The sequence below is a fragment of the Protopterus annectens genome, chromosome 10.part0 (genome assembly GCF_019279795.1).
Source record: "Protopterus annectens isolate FY-2018-M chromosome 10.part0, PAN1.0, whole genome shotgun sequence".
NCBI lineage: Eukaryota > Metazoa > Chordata > Ceratodontiformes > Protopteridae > Protopterus > Protopterus annectens.
In genome coordinates, this window is record NC_056744.1 from 1,417,702,230 (window position 1) to 1,417,720,193 (window position 17,964).

The 17,964-nt window shown below is 37.8% G+C and overlaps 1 protein-coding gene across 1 annotated transcript in view; it reads right to left on the reverse strand.

Moving 5' to 3' along the window:
• The window catches only part of LOC122813623 (vitellogenin-like), a 487,128-nt gene that overhangs the window by 99,184 nt on the left and 369,980 nt on the right, over positions 1-17,964 (reverse strand). The window contains exon 29 of the mRNA XM_044086038.1: positions 12,240-12,426. Within this exon, the coding sequence (XP_043941973.1) occupies positions 12,240-12,426 (187 nt within the window). The remainder of the gene's footprint in view (positions 1-12,239; positions 12,427-17,964) is intronic.

Consider the following 17,964-nt stretch of genomic DNA (forward strand, 5'->3'; position numbering starts at 1 on the left):
AATCTATTCATTAGTTAAGAATTTCTTTAATGTGGAATTCAGATTTTTTTATTTCTGCAGAGATTGCACATATGGAGTAATATTGATGGATTGTAATGACAGAAATCTTGAGTGGCCTTTTATGGTTGAAACTTTCTGAAATGGACAGTTATTGGTTCATACATTTTGTTTCATTGCTTATTAAAAGAATGTTTAAAACTACAAATTTAAAACACATTATAACAAGTGGTGCTGTATTATACAAGGAATATAATGTGAATCAAAGAACAAATACATGCCCCTAGAAAGGTGTGGAAGGAGTCTGTTTTGAAAACAGCACAAAGGTAAACTTAATTCTCCACTGGCCAGCTGCATTTTCTATGAATGTGGGTTTTCATGCCATTTCAATGAATGAGAGTTTCAAGGGCAGACAAGTTTACTGCTCATGCTAAGTTTGTTTTCATTGTTGTTGTATCTTTCGGCTTTTCCCGGTTAGGGGTCACCACAGCGGAACTCCGGTCTGCTAATGATTGACAGTAGATTTTTATGTACCGAGTTGCCAGCCCTGATGCACAACCTTCAACGAAGGTATGCCCATTCATGCATGTCTCCACACAGAAGACGCTTTAGCTGAGAATCGTACAGGACAACGTCTTACTGTGAGGTGACAATGCTACCGCAGCACCACCACCGCTAAGTCTGTTTTCATTGCTAGACTATATTGTTTGTTTAGCACATGGCTATCTGTGTTTGTGCTATTTTATTTCAATATCTGTAGTCACTGTAGAAGCAAATAAGAGAACAGTATGTATGGTAACTGGTGAGAAAACCAAATAATGGAACACCGAAATGGGTGAGGAGGGGGTTGCTGCTGGGGGGGGGGGTAGGGGTTGCTGCAGGAGGGACTGCTCTGGGGGTGGTCTATTACCCTGAATAGGGCCCTATTTGACCATGATCCGGCTCTGGTATTTAAAGTAAAAAATATGTACTAAAGGAGTGGCTTTCTTGGGGAGTGACCTACCTGTGGCTGTGACTCAAATAGGGGTGTTTCATGAGTATGTTGTGGGTGGAGCTTAAGGGGTGCCAGAGCACTACTTCGCCTAGGGCGCCATTTCGGCTAAGGCCGGCCCTGCTGCTTGGGGTATGAAAATACCTGTACAAACAGTTCCAAGCAAAGATCCTAAACCTTCTAGAATTTGTTACATCCTTGGGAGCCATACACATGTCCTGCCATTGTTCTCTTGCAAATTGCTTATCCAATCTCTCTCTTCCCAATCTTTTCTACCCTCCTCTGATTGGTTATTATAGTTATGCAATATGTTATATGCCCTACTAAATATTCATTTTTTAACAGCAGCTTCTATTCTAGATTTGAGTAAGCTCTAGCAGAGGAAGTATTTCACTCTCTATCCCTTTCTCTTTCCTATACTTTGATATCAGTATTTCATAGCGAAAGCAGTCTCTATCCTGCAGTTCAAATTTCTTCATGGTCTCATCTCACTTGTTTACCTTTCCCTGGCTAGTTATCTGTTCCCAGTAGCTTGTTTCCTTCACCAGTAAGTTCCTGACCCCTCTTACCTATTTTCTGTACCTCTATTTGCATTCATCCCTATTGACAAAATCTCCTTTCTCCATTCTCATGTTGGCTTAGTTCTTAGAATACTTTCTGAAACTTTATGAATATAGTATTCTGTATGGCTATTATTCTCTGTAAGGATCTGCAGGAAAAGAAACAACTCGTTCCTTATTTCTTGAACTCCCCATGCTTCATCATCAACATCATCCCCCTCTAGTTTGAATTACAACCTATTACTTGCGTTATATATGTATGAGCCTTAAATGGATTGCTCTAAAACATCCCCTCAATTTAAGTAATGCTAAACCACCTTGTTCTGTTGGGAGGATCAACTTATCCCACTTAACACTTGCCCTCTTCCCCTCCCAGATAAATTCTTTTGACTCTTTTTTAATTATGGTCCACAACTTCTCTGGTTGATAAAAGCATGTCTCACCTGTATAGAAAATTAAGGGGACTAAAACAGTTTAACTACTTGTATCTTCCTATCCATATCCATAAACAAAAAAAAGTTTCTTATAATACGAAGACTGCAGTTGTTTTTGAGCTATAAATCAAGGATGTTTCATTTATTTATTAATTTGCATATGCTTTCTCTTTTCTGCTTCCCATGGCTGAAATACCGTTTATGCTTAATTGAATCTGTTTTGTCCTTCAGTTTTGTCTTTGCCTGAGGATAATTCTTTTAGGTAACAGTGCCTATTTCTTCACTATTTACTTATTTTGTGTTTCGTCTTCATGTTTTTTTCCTTGGTCCATTAATTTTACTCCTCTTACTCTGTTCTATACTCTGCTACACCCTAATTCTTGCTTCTTTTTCCACTATTCTTTTGCCTCACCCTGGACTAGCCTATCCAGTCTCTCTCTTTCCACTGCTTTATACTATAGCTGCAATTCAGACTTTTTTTTTATTCATTTTTTTATGATAAATGTACTTTGTCAACACTTCACCCCACTTGCCAGGTGTCTTTTTCCAGCTTTGTAGACATCTGTGCATTTGATGCAGAAACAAGATGGTTGACAGTAGCAGGGCACTATGAGCAGTACCAAGCACATCCTTGTGGTGGGCTCACTGTCCCATGGCATTCAACCTGGCATTAAATGCCTTAAGGAACTGTTTGCTTCTTTCATTTGAGAAGAACACGTTTTCTTTTCTTGCAAAGATGCAGGTAGCTGTGACATCTCCATGTGCCATATCCTTACTGCACTATACTATACTATAATGTGAGGTCTATCTGCAGCAAGCCAAGTATTATCTCAGATTTATAGCATGATCTGATGAAGTCTATATATGACAAAAGCACTCATTAAGAAATAAACTGGACAATTTAAACCTACACAAGGCTCTCTGGGAATGGCTATTATTTTGTGTTACTTTTTTACTGTACTAATAGTGGTCGAGGATACCTTAGAATTTAAGTTGAAGCTAGAAGTATAGCTTACAGGTTAGTTGGATTACAGTCATATGCCACTGTTGGTATCACCAAGGATCATAAAACCTTAAAGGCTCTCCTTTATTTGCTTTCTGTTAGTCCTGACAAGAACAAGCTCTTTGTATGGGTTTGGAGAGCCTAACAACAACAGCACTCCACTACAGGTTGCATTATTACCTATAGTATGATAGTGACCTTGCATTTATCACAGAGACTATGTGTGGTAATTTTGGCTCACACCTGGCAGTCACTTTACCAGCTATGCATGTTTGAAATCCATTAGAATTTGGTGGGTAAACTTGCCAAGTCCTGCAGTTCCACATTATAGCGGACTACATTTGATAATAGTTTGACCAATTCCTTTGGACATGTCCCTGCTGCAGGAGTAAACTGTATGATTCACCACATCTACCACCCTCGATGTGTTAGGCATTTTGTACAAGAGTTCATTCATTTGGTATTTTGTCACCAACACCTTGTTGTTCTTGTTGACTTTAATAACTGGGTCAATGATAAATTGATAGATGTTGCTAAGGAGTTTAGTTGCATAATGTAATGTTCTGGACTTGTTCTCAGGTCGTTACTTCAGCACTATATAAACGTAGAAATACTTTATCTTCCTATTGGATGGAAATATCTTTGACTTTTTAGGGGAGACAGTCTCTTGGCCTAAACACATTGTCATCTATTTTAATATGGACCTACTACATTTTAATTGCCCCATTCGGGGTCTAGTGGAAATGACATTTCCCTAACCATATTACTACCAGACATTTGTTCATCTATGCTCCTTTATTCAGTTCCTTTCTGGGGATGGTGGTGGCAATCTTGATACCTTAATAGCAGACTATAATTAAAGTTATCTTCAGCTCTTGATAGGATTGCCCCAAGTCATGTATGCCCCATCTGACTAAAGAAACATGAGCCTTGGTTTGACCAAGAGCTCTGATCTCTGAAATAATGGCAAATTTTGGTGTGTCATTGTAAATGAGGTGGTTTCTGAAGTGGCAAACTTGATTTGATCTAGCATTATATGATGTATCACATGGAGATCTTATAAGAAGGCAGTTTTTCTGTCCAGACAGGTATCATCAGCACTAATCAACTCACCACGATCTTCCAGCTGGTGTAGAGATTGTGCAGCCCAGTCTGTACACCACCTAATGACCTTTAAAATCCCATTGATGTGAGAAGTTTGCCTAGTTCTTGGCTTACAAAACTATCTCTCTTATATCTGATTTTCCTTCTCCAGACACCATGGACATCATTTTAGTACTTGTGGGAGGTTGGTTTAATGATTAAGGTGTTTATCTTGTAGACAAAAGGTGCAGGGTTTGATTATCACATGGGGTAATTGCTAGGCTTAAAATGGCTCACAAAGGCAGTTAGCCTAGTGCTAACCGATGAGCCCTTGGCAGGGTTTATTTTTCTTGGACAGTGTGCACTATTCTGAATTATGCTGAGCTTTTACCTGTGATTCCAGACTAGGATTTCATCCCAGAAGTTTGACTTATGGGATGGATCCATGCCATTCCATATTTGTTCAGACAAGCTTGGATTTACTGGGATCACTAATTTAGGACCTGAATGTATTTGATAATTGCTACCCAGTTTCTAATCACCCTCCCTCCCTTCCAACATATGGTCATTGAGAAAGCTGTCCATGCACAGCTGGAGTCCTTCCAGGTAATGGTGCCATGGACCCATTTTTTTCATAGTACTGACACTGCTCTAATTCTAATAGTAAATTATCTCCAGATGGTCAGCAGCCAAAATTTGTACTCAACTCTAGTAATATTTGATTTCTGTCTGTGGCATCGAATAAACAATGAATAAGCTTGTAAGTTCTGCAGTCTGTGGCTGTGGAGCTGGAAGTGGCCCTGTGGTTGTCCTGTGTGGCTCTCTGGCAGTTTAAAATATGGCTAGGCTTAAACAGACCCTATCAAAGCACATCTGGATTGTCAACATTTTATTATGTAAATTAACTGTTGAGATTAGTAAGCACAAGAAGCTAATAAGAAGAATCCAGAAGGTGTGGTAGGAATGTTATTTAAAGGTCTGTTTAATTAACAATCATTGGTTCTGATGAAGTTCCAAATGCATAAGGAAGGAAAGTGCTTAGCCATTGGGAGTGTTACATTTTGGATTTTTATATTAAAAGTTACAGTTTAATCTTCAGGTCCCATGAGTCAGTCTATTGTTTTTGTGTTTTAGTTACAGTTGCAACTGATTTGGACTTGGCATCTGCATGTTTTGGTTTGGATTTATTTGTTATATTTTCTGAGTGGCTACCATCATGTCATTGCACAGTTCTGAAGATTAAGTGTTTGGAGACACTAAAGTTCCTACTATATCTACGCTTGTCGGAAATCTTACTCTGCTTGTGTAACGGTTAACTCAAACCATAGCAATTTGTTCAGGTTCAGTCTAATAATCAATGCAGCAGTGAGAATGATTTTTTGTGGCAGAAACTACGTTACATGGTCTTACAATACTAGAAGTGTCAATCTTTTGGACACAAATTGGAGGCGTTCGCAAGTAGACTTGTTGGAAATAACTAATGTTAAATGGTTGGCCAACTTCGATTACATTTATGATGATTTGACAGTTAATTGAGTCAGGAGTACTTTACTGTTGAACAGCAAATCAAACAGTTGGACAAAGCTGTTCATAAGTTCAGAATTCTACAATTGAATAACTGTTTTCTCTGGGAAAGCGTAAGATGTCATCTTATACTTATGGGTTTAAAGATATGGAAATTTCTCCATGGAGTGGAGGAACAAACTCCATTTTATTTGGAACTGATGGAATTATTCAAAAAAATAGGATTGAAACTTATACAGCTGGTCACAAGGACATATGAGTATTTTAAAGAATGAGATTTCCAGTTTGGTGGCTCCCATTACTGATGATTTACTTTTTACTGAACATAGCACTATGGAATGACCAGGCTCAACACCAGATGTAGAAAAAACACTATTTAATGAACCATAAATGCTTTAACTGTATCACTGCATTTTCCTACAACCATGGATTTCTTCAGGTGTACATCAATAAAAAACCCGGCTGTTTAAATACCCTTTACCTACAATTCAAACTCTAATTAATGCCAATTGCAATAAATAATCATGCTTCCATCAGTTAAAAACAATGTAAAACCACGCATTCCTAAAACATTCAGTAACAATACATAAAATACATGAAAATAAGAATAAAATGCAAATACAAATTTTATTATAGAAATAGTTAAAAATACCAAACCTGTCAAAATAGGATAACAATTTAAAATTATTGTAAAAGTACACCTATCTCTAACCTGTAAACTAAAATCTCCATCTAGTGATGGAAAACATACATGACACACACAGCTTCCCTAATTAAAAATGAATATAATCATTAAATAAAAAGTGCCCAAAAATAAAGGTCTATAGAAAATATAAATAGCACTATAAAAGGACTGATGTAAAATTGTATAAAATCATAACCTAGCTGCTCTCAACTTTAAAACAGGGGCTATGGAAGTATGGATACACTCTTATTAAGCCCTGGTGACTTGTTCGCGTCTAAAACAAATTGCCAGTATACTTCTTTACATTCAGTTTTAGTTTCCCAGGGCCCACCTCTAACATCTACTGGGGCCTCCTCCAAAACAAAAAACTGGAACTTAGCCTGTTTGTACTTCAATCAATATATGTTTATAAAGTGCATTTTTTTTTATTTTTATTCCTAACTTCATAACAATGTTCATATATACTCTTTTTGAGCCTGCAATCAGTTTTTCCTACATAAAAAGCATCACATAACTCACATTGGGGTATATAAATCACCCCTAAACTGTTACAGTTAGTGTAGGTCTTACCTACAATGTATCTATACCTACCCTTAATAAACACACTGCCACTATTTAATATTTAGAGAATGGGCTTATTGTACATCAGTACCCTGATTGGAGAACGAGCGTGTGTGTGTGTGTGTGTGTGTGTGTGTGTGTGTGTGTATGTATGTATGTATGTATGTATGTACATGTGTTTGTTTATTTTCCTGTCTGCGTGTTTGAGTGAATGCATGTATGAAAGCAGAGGAGACTGTGTGTGTGTGTGTGTAAGATCGAGACACAGAGAGAGAGAGAGCATGGTCTTGTGCGAGTGAATGTGTGTATGAAAGCAGGAGTGACTGTGTGTGAGAGAGAGAGAGACTGAGAGCGATCATGTGTGAATAAATATGTGTATGAAAGCAGACGTTATTGTGTGTGTGACGGACATTGAGAGAGTGAGAGTGATCTTGTGTGAGTGAGTGCATGTATGAAAGCAAAGACTGTGTGTGTGTGTGTGTGTGTGTGTGTGTGTGTGAGAGAGAGTGAAAGCAATCTTGTGTAAGTGAGTGCGTGTATGAAAGCAGAAGTGACTGTGTATGAGACAGAGAGAATGGTCTGTCTTTAAAATTGCTATGTTTTACTTATTTCTTTTTTTAAGTACTTTATTATTTTCTTATATAGTTTTGATGTAAAATGCTTCCTCCAACACCATTAACATATACTACAGAAAGTTTGAAACATTTGGCGGAGGAACTATTTTACATCAAAAATATACAAAAAAAAGATATAGCACTTAAAAAACGAATTAAGTAAAACACAACAATTTTACAGCGAGCCCATTGTCTAAGTGCAATAATGCCCTCCAGGGTGTGTGTTAAGGAGTAATTAATGCCCTTCCAGGGATGCAGAGGCCCAACGCCACTGGGCAGGTGTTAATAAGGACATTAAGCAGAGGCCCCACATTTAGAAGTTCCACATCTTTTGTTATTTGCTTCCTAATATGGATGCTATTTTGGTCAAATAAATCCTTTATACTTAAACCCTTTTGAAAAATAAATTTGAGAGGGGTTTTAAAAATAATATTTAAACCAGATAAACTGGCAAACATTGCCATTCCTTCAGACTAATATTTTTAATAATATTAGCATCACCATAGAAATTTGTTGCAAAAGTCCCCTTAAACTCAGTCCTGTTATCAGTTTTATCCAACATTACATTAGTGTGCTTCTTCCTACCCCCCAGGGTAAGTGTATCTTTCCCTAAGAGAGGTGAAAATTTGTCTTTCCTTCCAATCAGAACTTCTTCCATAACTTCCTCAATCAATCTGAGGAGGTATCTTATCTCCAAACACTTCTCTTTTAATACTTCACATTCCCTAAGAAAATCTTTTGGTCAGAGGTAATCCTGAATATGCTAACATACTGGCCTTTAACAATACATTTTTGTTGAAAGGGGTGAGCACTATAAAATATAAATAAGAATTGGAAAATGTATCCTTATGATACACTGTGGACTTAAACTCATTCGTCCCCAATAATTTATGAATGGTGACATCCAGATAATTCATTTTATCATGCTTCCTAATATGGATGCTATTTTGGTCAAATAAATCCTTTATACTTAAACCCTTTTGAAAAATAAATTTGAGAGGGGTTTTAAAAATAATATTTAAACCAGATAAACTGGCAAACATTGCCATTCCTTCAGACTAATATTTTTAATAATATTAGCATCACCATAGAAATTTGTTGCAAAAGTCCCCTTAAACTCAGTCCTGTTATCAGTTTTATCCAACATTACATTAGTGTGCTTCTTCCTACCCCCCAGGGTAAGTGTATCTTTCCCTAAGAGAGGTGAAAATTTGTCTTTCCTTCCAATCAGAACTTCTTCCATAACTTCCTCAATCAATCTGAGGAGGTATCTTATCTCCAAACACTTCTCTTTTAATACTTCACATTCCCTAAGAAAATCTTTTGGTCAGAGGTAATCCTGAATATGCTAACATACTGGCCTTTAACAATACATTTTTGTTGAAAGGGGTGAGCACTATAAAATATAAATAAGAATTGGAAAATGTATCCTTATGATACACTGTGGACTTAAACTCATTCGTCCCCAATAATTTATGAATGGTGACATCCAGATAATTCATTTTATCATACATAATACCATAGGAGCATTTTAAAAAAATCCGTTGTGTTACTAATATAAGTAATAAATTCTCTTAATTTATCCTCAGTGTCCATCCAAAAAATACAAATATCATCATGGTAATGTTTATATAACCTCCAACAGTTCACATAAGTGGAGTTAAACACAAACTTTTGTTCCCATATAGAAAGAATGATATTAGCATACATGGGGGCACAACATGCCCCCATTGCTACCCCACTAACCTGTTGAAAGAACTCCCCTTCAAAGTATAACAAATTATTCCTCAGCACCATCTACAAGTGCTGTAAACAAGTCCAAAATTAATTATTATTAAGGGCACCTTTTTCAGTTAACACCTCCTCAAACCATTCTAACCCAATATTATGGGAAATCACTGTAAACAAATCTACAATATCAATGGTAACAAAAAATATCTCTTTGTTAAACAAATCAGCTTTAATATTTTTAAGAAGTCTAAGGAGTCATTTAAAATATCAGTTACACCCAATCACATCTTTTTACTTTAAAATGAAGGAACTTAGCTAGCGGAAAAAATTTAGACCCATTTGCTTAAACTATTGGTCTAAGTAGAGGGTCTAAAACAGTCTTATGAATTTTTGGTTTTACCAAGATTGGAGGGTACTTTAGGTTTCTCCATAAACAAGTAGTTATATGTGTCTAGCTCTATCAAACCCTCATCTAATAAATCCTTTATAGCCAATTACATTTTTTATAGGCAACATTGATTTCATTCTTTGAGACCCTGGTGTATTTACTGTCATCACAAGAATATCCATCAGTTTAGCTTCATAAGTTATAGTGCCCATAAACATTGTCACCCCTCCCTTGTCAGGTTTCATGACTCAAATACTTATTATTCCTAAATTCTTCCAGTAATATTTTCTCATATAATTGGGGGTGCAAAGGAGGGTTATATGTGCTCTTCCTCCTAGGAACCTCTCCCTGCCTCATACCGTCATCACATTCAGAGAACAGTAATTGGAAATTATTTTTCCACACAAAAAGTTTGAGATCAATTAAAACACTTGTAATGTGACATTTCCTCTTAGGGATAAACTTAAAACCCTTACAGAAGGTTGGGGGGGTACCGGAAAGGGGGAGATATTGAGTGTTTTAGCAAAATAAGACAGGAAATTCTTCAGAAACAGCACCCATCAGAAGCAATAGATTTTTTTAATTATATGTTCTACATTACTGTTCTGATGCACTAGATATTAAAAAAATAATGTTCAAAAATTGGAGTATATTGGCCAGTATTGATTCACTTTGTCAGCTTTTCAACCCCCCCTCAATTTTATGTATAAGAATACAATCAGTATTAAAAAATCCTAGAGAGGCCAGGTTCTTCTAGGAGTAATTTGACACACAAGGTAGTAAAGTGTAAGCAATGCTCCTATACTGACTCTGATAAGAATTGTGGGATTTTGCATAGTTTACAAAAATGGATGCCAACAAGCAGGTATAATTGCAAAACAGATTGTATTGTTTATTTAGGAAGGTACTGTTCTTGCACTGCCTTCTATACTGGAAAGATAGAGAATGCTTTAAATAAAAGAATAAATCAACATAATTGCAGTATTAGTAAAAAAGACAGCAACAGCATTTTAAATAGATATTCCCTAGCATGCAATAATTTTACCAAGTTCAAATTTTTAATTTTAGAAAAAAAAGTCAATATTTATGTTCTACGACAAATACATCTACTGCACCAAGTCTCAATGACTCTATTTTGATTACAAATGAGTTAAAACACAGGGCTTAAAGAGTATGATATAGTAGTTTATGGAAACTTTTTCCTGACCTGACAAAAGTGCTTAGCCACTGGAGTGTTACATTTTGGATTCTTATATTAAAAGTTACACTTTTATCTTCAGCTCTTGTGAGTCAGTCGATTACATCACATTATCACATTATATTGTATGAAGTTAAATCTCAGGTAAGCAAAATGGCAGAGCTTGAATGGAGTAGAAAGTACTTCGTAAGATTGTTAGGGAGGCATGAGTTTAAAATCATAGTATCCACCTATCTTTTTTACATACATTTCCAGTGCTTTATAACTGTTAGCACAGTCACAGGTTTATTTAAGTCACATTAGTATATGCTCAATTTGAACAGATATGGGGAATCATCTTAGTGATTATAAAATCCATATCTAGAAAATAAATAGGCTGGCTGATGCCGGTCCTAACAATAAGCACAGTACCTATAGGTAACTGAAAATCAGCAGGATCATTAAGTAGGTGGAACCATTCCAGTAGCCAAAAGCAGTGATTGGCTTCATCCTGACATCGTTAAAGAAAAGCATCATGGGATTCCATTGGTGCTGAAAATGGGAACTGGTAAGTAACTGTGACAGCAGTATCTGTGGTAGTGACAGAGTATTATTAGCAATGACAACAATGAAGCCTTGTGTAACTTCCTCAGATGCTGTTTATATAGACGATGTGCAGATTATTCACTCTTCTTACCACTGGCAAAGTCTCACTTGCTTGACAATGATATTGCCACTTTAGCAGTAGTTAGAACACTGACTGTTGTTTTTTTTTTCTGCAGGACCTCACTTGTTGACTCCCCTACAAGTACCCTATGAGTTCACTTTTGTGGAGATGGAAGCCAGGTATTTCCAAGCTATGTAAGAGTCATACGGCCCATTCATTCCTGCATGGGAATCATAGTTGGTCCTCCATACCCCAGTGAGAGTTATGTGGCAGGGAATGGGTCAGCTTTTTTGGTCCTGCAAGGTGACCTATCCTCTCCTTCTTGGAGCAGTCCTTCCTCCTTTGGCATCTTTTCTGAGCTCTGCTATTGATGTCTCTCAAGGAGAAGTATGCCTCCACATGCTGAATTCCCTTTAATTTACAAGTGTGAATACATTCAGACAGCATGGACATGGGAAGCTTGGATTCTACTGGATGTAATATCTAGTGATCCCACTGGAAGTTGGCCATGTGGTGAGCCAGAACTGCTTCCTTCACCTAAGAATGGGTGAGTCAGCAGTGGCCATTCAAATCTTCTCTAGCTAGCTCCTACAAGTACCCAAGCCACTAGCTGAACTGGGGTCATCTGACCCTTAGGTAGCTCTTTATCCATTTATGCAAGGAGCTGGTGTCACTACACTGGCCTCTGGCAGGAATCAGTGGTGGCCAATACACATATTCCTTCTTTTACAACTAGTACATTTGTTAGGCAAACATGAATATAGCCATAGCATTACATTGCTAGAAACTAATCTTGTACAATAAGTACCTGTTATAATACTTACAGATTAGCAAGTTTTACTTTAACTTCCATTTGACTAGAAACCTCTTCAGTTCTTTTGACCATAATAAGAAAACGTGGATTGGGACTGCAGTCCAGTGCTAGAATTAAATAGCAGTCTAAAGGAGTTTCATATTCTAGTTTTACGTTGTTAAATGTTGTCAGTGTATTTCCATCACTAGTGCATTCAGCTGAAAAACATTAAAATTTACTTTATGAATGATTTTGTGACAAGGAGAAATATGATTAGAGACACTTTTATAATTTATAGAAAATATGCATGCCAGTTTATTGGTTCCATAGTGAAATACTAATTAAAACATTTATTCCATAGCTAGATTACCCAGTCATGATGACTGTAAAGCAGAATTTTAAAATATTGAGGATTATGATTGAGTTTCCAGTCTCAACCAACTTATGTATTCAAAACCCAATGTCAAGAAATTCACCACAAGAGTAGCGAGAAGTAAAGTTTGAGAGCTGAATCTTATCAAGAACATATAATAAGTGTGTTATGACTGGAGACACTTGGATTATAATTCTATGTAGCACATGGAGCTATATGTGCTCTGATGCACTAATACCAGCTACAAAGAAAAAGATGTAGGAGTTCAAAGGTTTTACACCTTTTAAAGCTGCAGGACACTTTGCAGGGTCACACAAACAGCAGCCAGAAGCCAGGTATACCTTTGATATATATATATATATATATATATATATATATATATATATATATATATATATATATATATATATAAGCAGTTATACACTTAAGTCTACATTTTTTTTCTGTATTGCAATGTGAGGAGTTTTATAGGTTTTAAAAGATGTTAGCATTTCCTGATTCTTTTCTATACTGGCTGCTGTGTATGCTTTAGTGCAAGGCTAGAGCATAACAACTCTGAAAGTGCATAACAGGTCACTGATCAAAACCCAGTTATTATGTGTTTCAAACATGAATGCACGAAATTCACTTCAAGAGTGAAGCTCAAGAGATGAATCTTGGCATCCATGTTAAGTACAAATAAGGAGTTATGATTGGTGAGACAATCATAGTTCTTTGCACTGTGTGGAGCTTTATCTGCTCCAATCGCTAATTTTTTTCCTGGCTGTCAAAGCAGTTTGTTATATTTACACTTGGCTCTATACCTCTCAAGTGACTAGATTTTCACAGGACATAAAGTTTATTGCTTCATGTATTTGGTCTGTTCATCATAAAATATGTGGTTTTTGGACAAATCATTGAGGCTTGAAATTACTAAATAATGACATACATTTGAGTGTCAGTGTTTGCATTCTTCAGACTACACAGTCGAACACACATCCTGTTATTCTATTTTTCTATTTGTACAGGAATTTAGGGGCATGTTAAGGGTACTGACAGCAGGCTGCAACAAATGTTTTGTTCTGACGCTGTCATTTGCTAGTCAGTACAGGCAGCTTTTACTGCCTAATGTGGGACCCGACCTTAACAACGTTTGCAGAGGGTGCTTAACCTTTGTTACGGCTGGGTCATGCGCCATTCTGGCAGTTAACTGGTTTGTCTTTTTCTGAACATAGGAGCATAATCAGAGTGCTCCATACACTACTTTAGAGGTTATGATCAAATCTGATTGAAATCAACTTGGTATCCATGTCTAATAGAAATTACAAAAAATTCACCTTGACCCCACACCGAACAAAGCTGGAGAAATTAATCTTTACATTTATATTGAGAATATACATGCATTGCCTGGGTAGACGTATCACTGTTTTTCCTATATTTGTGCCTGCAAACTTCCTTCCTCTATCTTGTCTTCCCTCCATCAAATCTTTCTGTACTGTCTTCTCCCATAACTTAGTGTTTTACTCTCCCTATCTTGCACTCCACTGAGCACTCGCTGTCATATCTCTCTCTAGCTATCCCTTCCCATTTTCTGCTGCTTCTTTGACTTGTTTTCCACCCTTCATATTTCAACTTACTTTTCTTCTATTTCTTCTTCCGATCCCACCATTCTACATTTGGAACGGTTAGCCTCAGTCCCTGCCTACTATAGCGGCCAAACTCCATTGGCTTTACTTGCTGATCATTTCACATACTAATGTTGGTTATTTTCTCTGTGTTTTTATTACAGTGTTCTCCTCTGCTTTCTGATAAAGCTTTCTACCTCCCACAACTGGTTGCAGCATCTTGAGCTCCGAGGAATATTTTAAGTATTCTACCATCTTGGACCTGGAAACTCTCCCTTGCAGTGCTATAGTGTAGGTGATTGCCTACTGCTATTTAAATATTTAACTGTTATACTTCTGTATTTGCCTATTTGTAGGCTGCACACATGCAGAGCCCCCCCAACTGTCCTTTCTCACTTCTCTTATTTCTTTTAGCTTATACCTCTCTCTCCCATAAGGTTGCATACCTCCCTTATTGAAATAACACACCCCTTTTGGCCACTAGGTGGCAGTATTTACATACGTTTTTGACTACTCCTTTAGCTCTGCAAATCTCTATTAACAGTCTGTATACTTCATAGGTTCACAGGTTGGCCCTAGGGCATATACAAGCCTAGCCATAACAATTCCCTGGTTATTTCTTCCCACAATATTTACTTCCCTGGACGGTCTAGCAGGGTGACTGACATGATCCCCAGGGTGAATTTCCTATCTCCCATCCAATCATCAAGGTTCCTTGTGAAGAGGGCCAATGCGCCGCTCTGCTTGACATGTATGGGCAGTCTATTCCAGAGTCTAAGGAGTCTCTGGGTTAGGAACCTATCCCTCCAGCATGTTTTGTTCATTGTGATGACAAGGTTTAAATCCCTGGAGGACAAGGTTTAAATCCCTTCAGGGTTGCTCAGTCTTTCTACCCAGCTCGGGTGCTTTTAGCACCCCATGTTTGCTGCTCGCTCTCAGTATTTATGTCTTACCTATTAGAATAGAAACTCCTTTTATTAAATAACTGAGCAATGCACTTCAGACAACAGAATTAGCCTTCCTTTTAGGGTGGAACTGTGTACACACACATTTCTGCACTAGACAGAGGTCAAATATCAATGCATTTGATTTTGCCATTGCATAAGCTTTAAGATGAAATCTTTTAAAACCTTGTATATAGCATGGTTTTGGAATTATTGATACAAATATGAACAAGCAATATTTGATGCCTGGAGGCGTCAGTAGGAGTTAACTGCAGATGCACCTAGTGGCGTCACTTGGATGTAATGAGTTAATTCTTCAAACAAAAAATGAAGGGGAGTAAAGCCATGTATTGGAGGTGGTTTCACATTGTGCTATCATGTTGTTGATAGGAGGAGAAATGGGAGTAGGGGTTATCTTGAAGTAACAGTATGCCAAAAGTGTTTTGGAGGTGAAAATTGTGTCTGATAGAGTGATGTTTATGAAGCTGGGAATTGTGCGATGATGAATGTTGTTAGAGCATATGCTCTGCAAATTGGGTGTGCGATAGATGAGAAAAAAATTTTGCAGTGAGTTGGATAAAGTTGTGGTGAGTGTACCCAAAGGTGAGAGAGTGGTGATCGGAGCAGATTTCAATGGGCATGTTGGTGAATGGAACAGAGGGGATGAGGAAGTGGTGGGTAGGTATGGTGTTAAGGACAGGAATGCAGAATGTCAGATGGTAGTGGATTTTGCAGAAAGGATGGACATGGCTGTGGTGAATACATATTTTAACAAGAGGGAGGAGCATAGGGTGACATACAAGAGTGGAGGAAGATGCACACGGGTGGATTATATCCTATGCAGAACGACCAGTTTGGAGGAGATTGGAGACTGTAAAGTGGTGACAGGGAAAAGTATTTAGGCAGCATAGGATAGTGATCTGTAGGATGATGTTGGTGGTCAAGAAGAGCAGGAGGAGTGTGAGGGCAGTGCCAAGGATCAAATGATGGAAGTTGAAAAAGGGTGATTGTGAGGAGGAGATCAGGGAACAGTTAAGACAGGTACTGGGTGGCAGTTAAGACAGGTACTGGGTGGCAGTGAAGTGTTACCAAAAAGCTGGGTAACTACACCAGAGCTGGTAAGGGAGACAGCTAGAAAGGTGCTTGGTGTGACATCTGGACAGAGGAAGGAAGACAAAAAGACCTAGTGGTGGAATAAAGAACTACAGGAGAGTATACAGAGAAAGAGTTTGGCAAAGAAGAAGTGGGAATGTCAGAGAGATGAAGAAAGTAGACAGGAGGATAAGGAGATGAGGCATAGGGCAAAGACAGAGGTGGCAAAAGCTAAGGATAAGGCATATGGAGAGTTGTATGAAAGTTTGGACACAAAGGAAGGATAAAATGGCCTGTACTGATTGGTTAGACAGAGGGACCGAGCTAGGAAAGATGTGCAGCAGGTAAGGGTGATAAAGGCTAATGAATGAAATGTACTCACAAGTGAGGAGTGTGTGTTGAGCAGATGGAAAAAGTACTTTGAGGGGCTGATGAACAAAGAGAATGAGAGAGAGAGATAAGTTTGGATGATGTGGGGATAGTGAATCAGGAAGTGAAACAGATTAGCAAGAGAAAGTAAGGACAGCTATGAACAGGATGAAGAATGGAAAGGTTGTTGGTCCAGATGACACACCTGTGGAAGCATGGAGGTGTTTAGGAGAGATGGCAGTGGAGTTTTTAACCAGATTGTTTAATGAAATCTTGGAAAGTGAGAAGATGCCTGAGGAGTGGAGATGTGTTTTGGTCATACCTCTCAAGTGTACCTCATTATGAGGAATGTACCTCATTTGGGGTCTTAAAAAGTTCATGCTCCTCAAAATTCCTCAAAGTTCCACATTGAAAGAGTCTGTCACACATTCAGTGTTAGGAATTTTTTAAGTGAAATCCATGGTAAATTGAAATTAATCATATTAATTCATTAAAGGATCTTTATAAGTAAAACCAGCATATTTTAACCATCCTATGACCTTCCTAGTTGAAGTTGTTAGTAAGCCATTAGTATGTGTTCCACATTTTGCCTATTTGTTCCACATTATGAAGGTGAGTGTTCATCATTTTGGCGATGGAAGGTTGAGAGCTATGGTTTTGGTACCAATTTTTAAGAATAAGGATGATGTATACAGTTGTAGTAACTACAGAGGCATAAAATTGATCACTCACAGCATGAAATTATGGAAAAGAGTAGTGGAAGCTAGGTTAAGAAGGGAGGTGATAATTAGTGATCAGCAGTATGGTTTCATGCTGGGAAAGAGCGCTACAGATGTGATGTTTGCTCTGAGGGTGTTGATGGAGAAGTTTAAAGTAGGTCAGAAGGAGGTGTATTGTGTCTTTGTGGACTTAGAGAAAGCATATGACAGGGTGCTTAGAGAAGAGTTGTGGTATTGTATGAGGAAGTTGGGAGTGGCAGAGAAGTATGTGAGAGTGGTACAGGATATGTATGAGGGTAGTGTGACTGGTGAGGTCTGCAGTAGGAGTGATGGATGCATTTAAGGTGGAGGTGGGATTACATCAAGGATCAGCTCTGAGCCCTTTCTTATTTGCAATGATGATGGACAGGTTGACAGAGAAGATCAGGCAGGAGTCCCCATGGACTATGATGTTTGCTGATGATATTGTGATCTGTAGTGAGAGTAAGGAACACGTTGGCAAGACTCTGGAGAGGTAGAGATATGCTCTAGAGAGGAGAGGAATGAAGGTCAGCAGGACTAAGACAGAATATATGTGTGTGAATGAGAGGGAGGATAGAGTAATGGTGAGGATGCAGGGAGTAGAGGTGATGAAGGTGGATGAATTTAAATACTT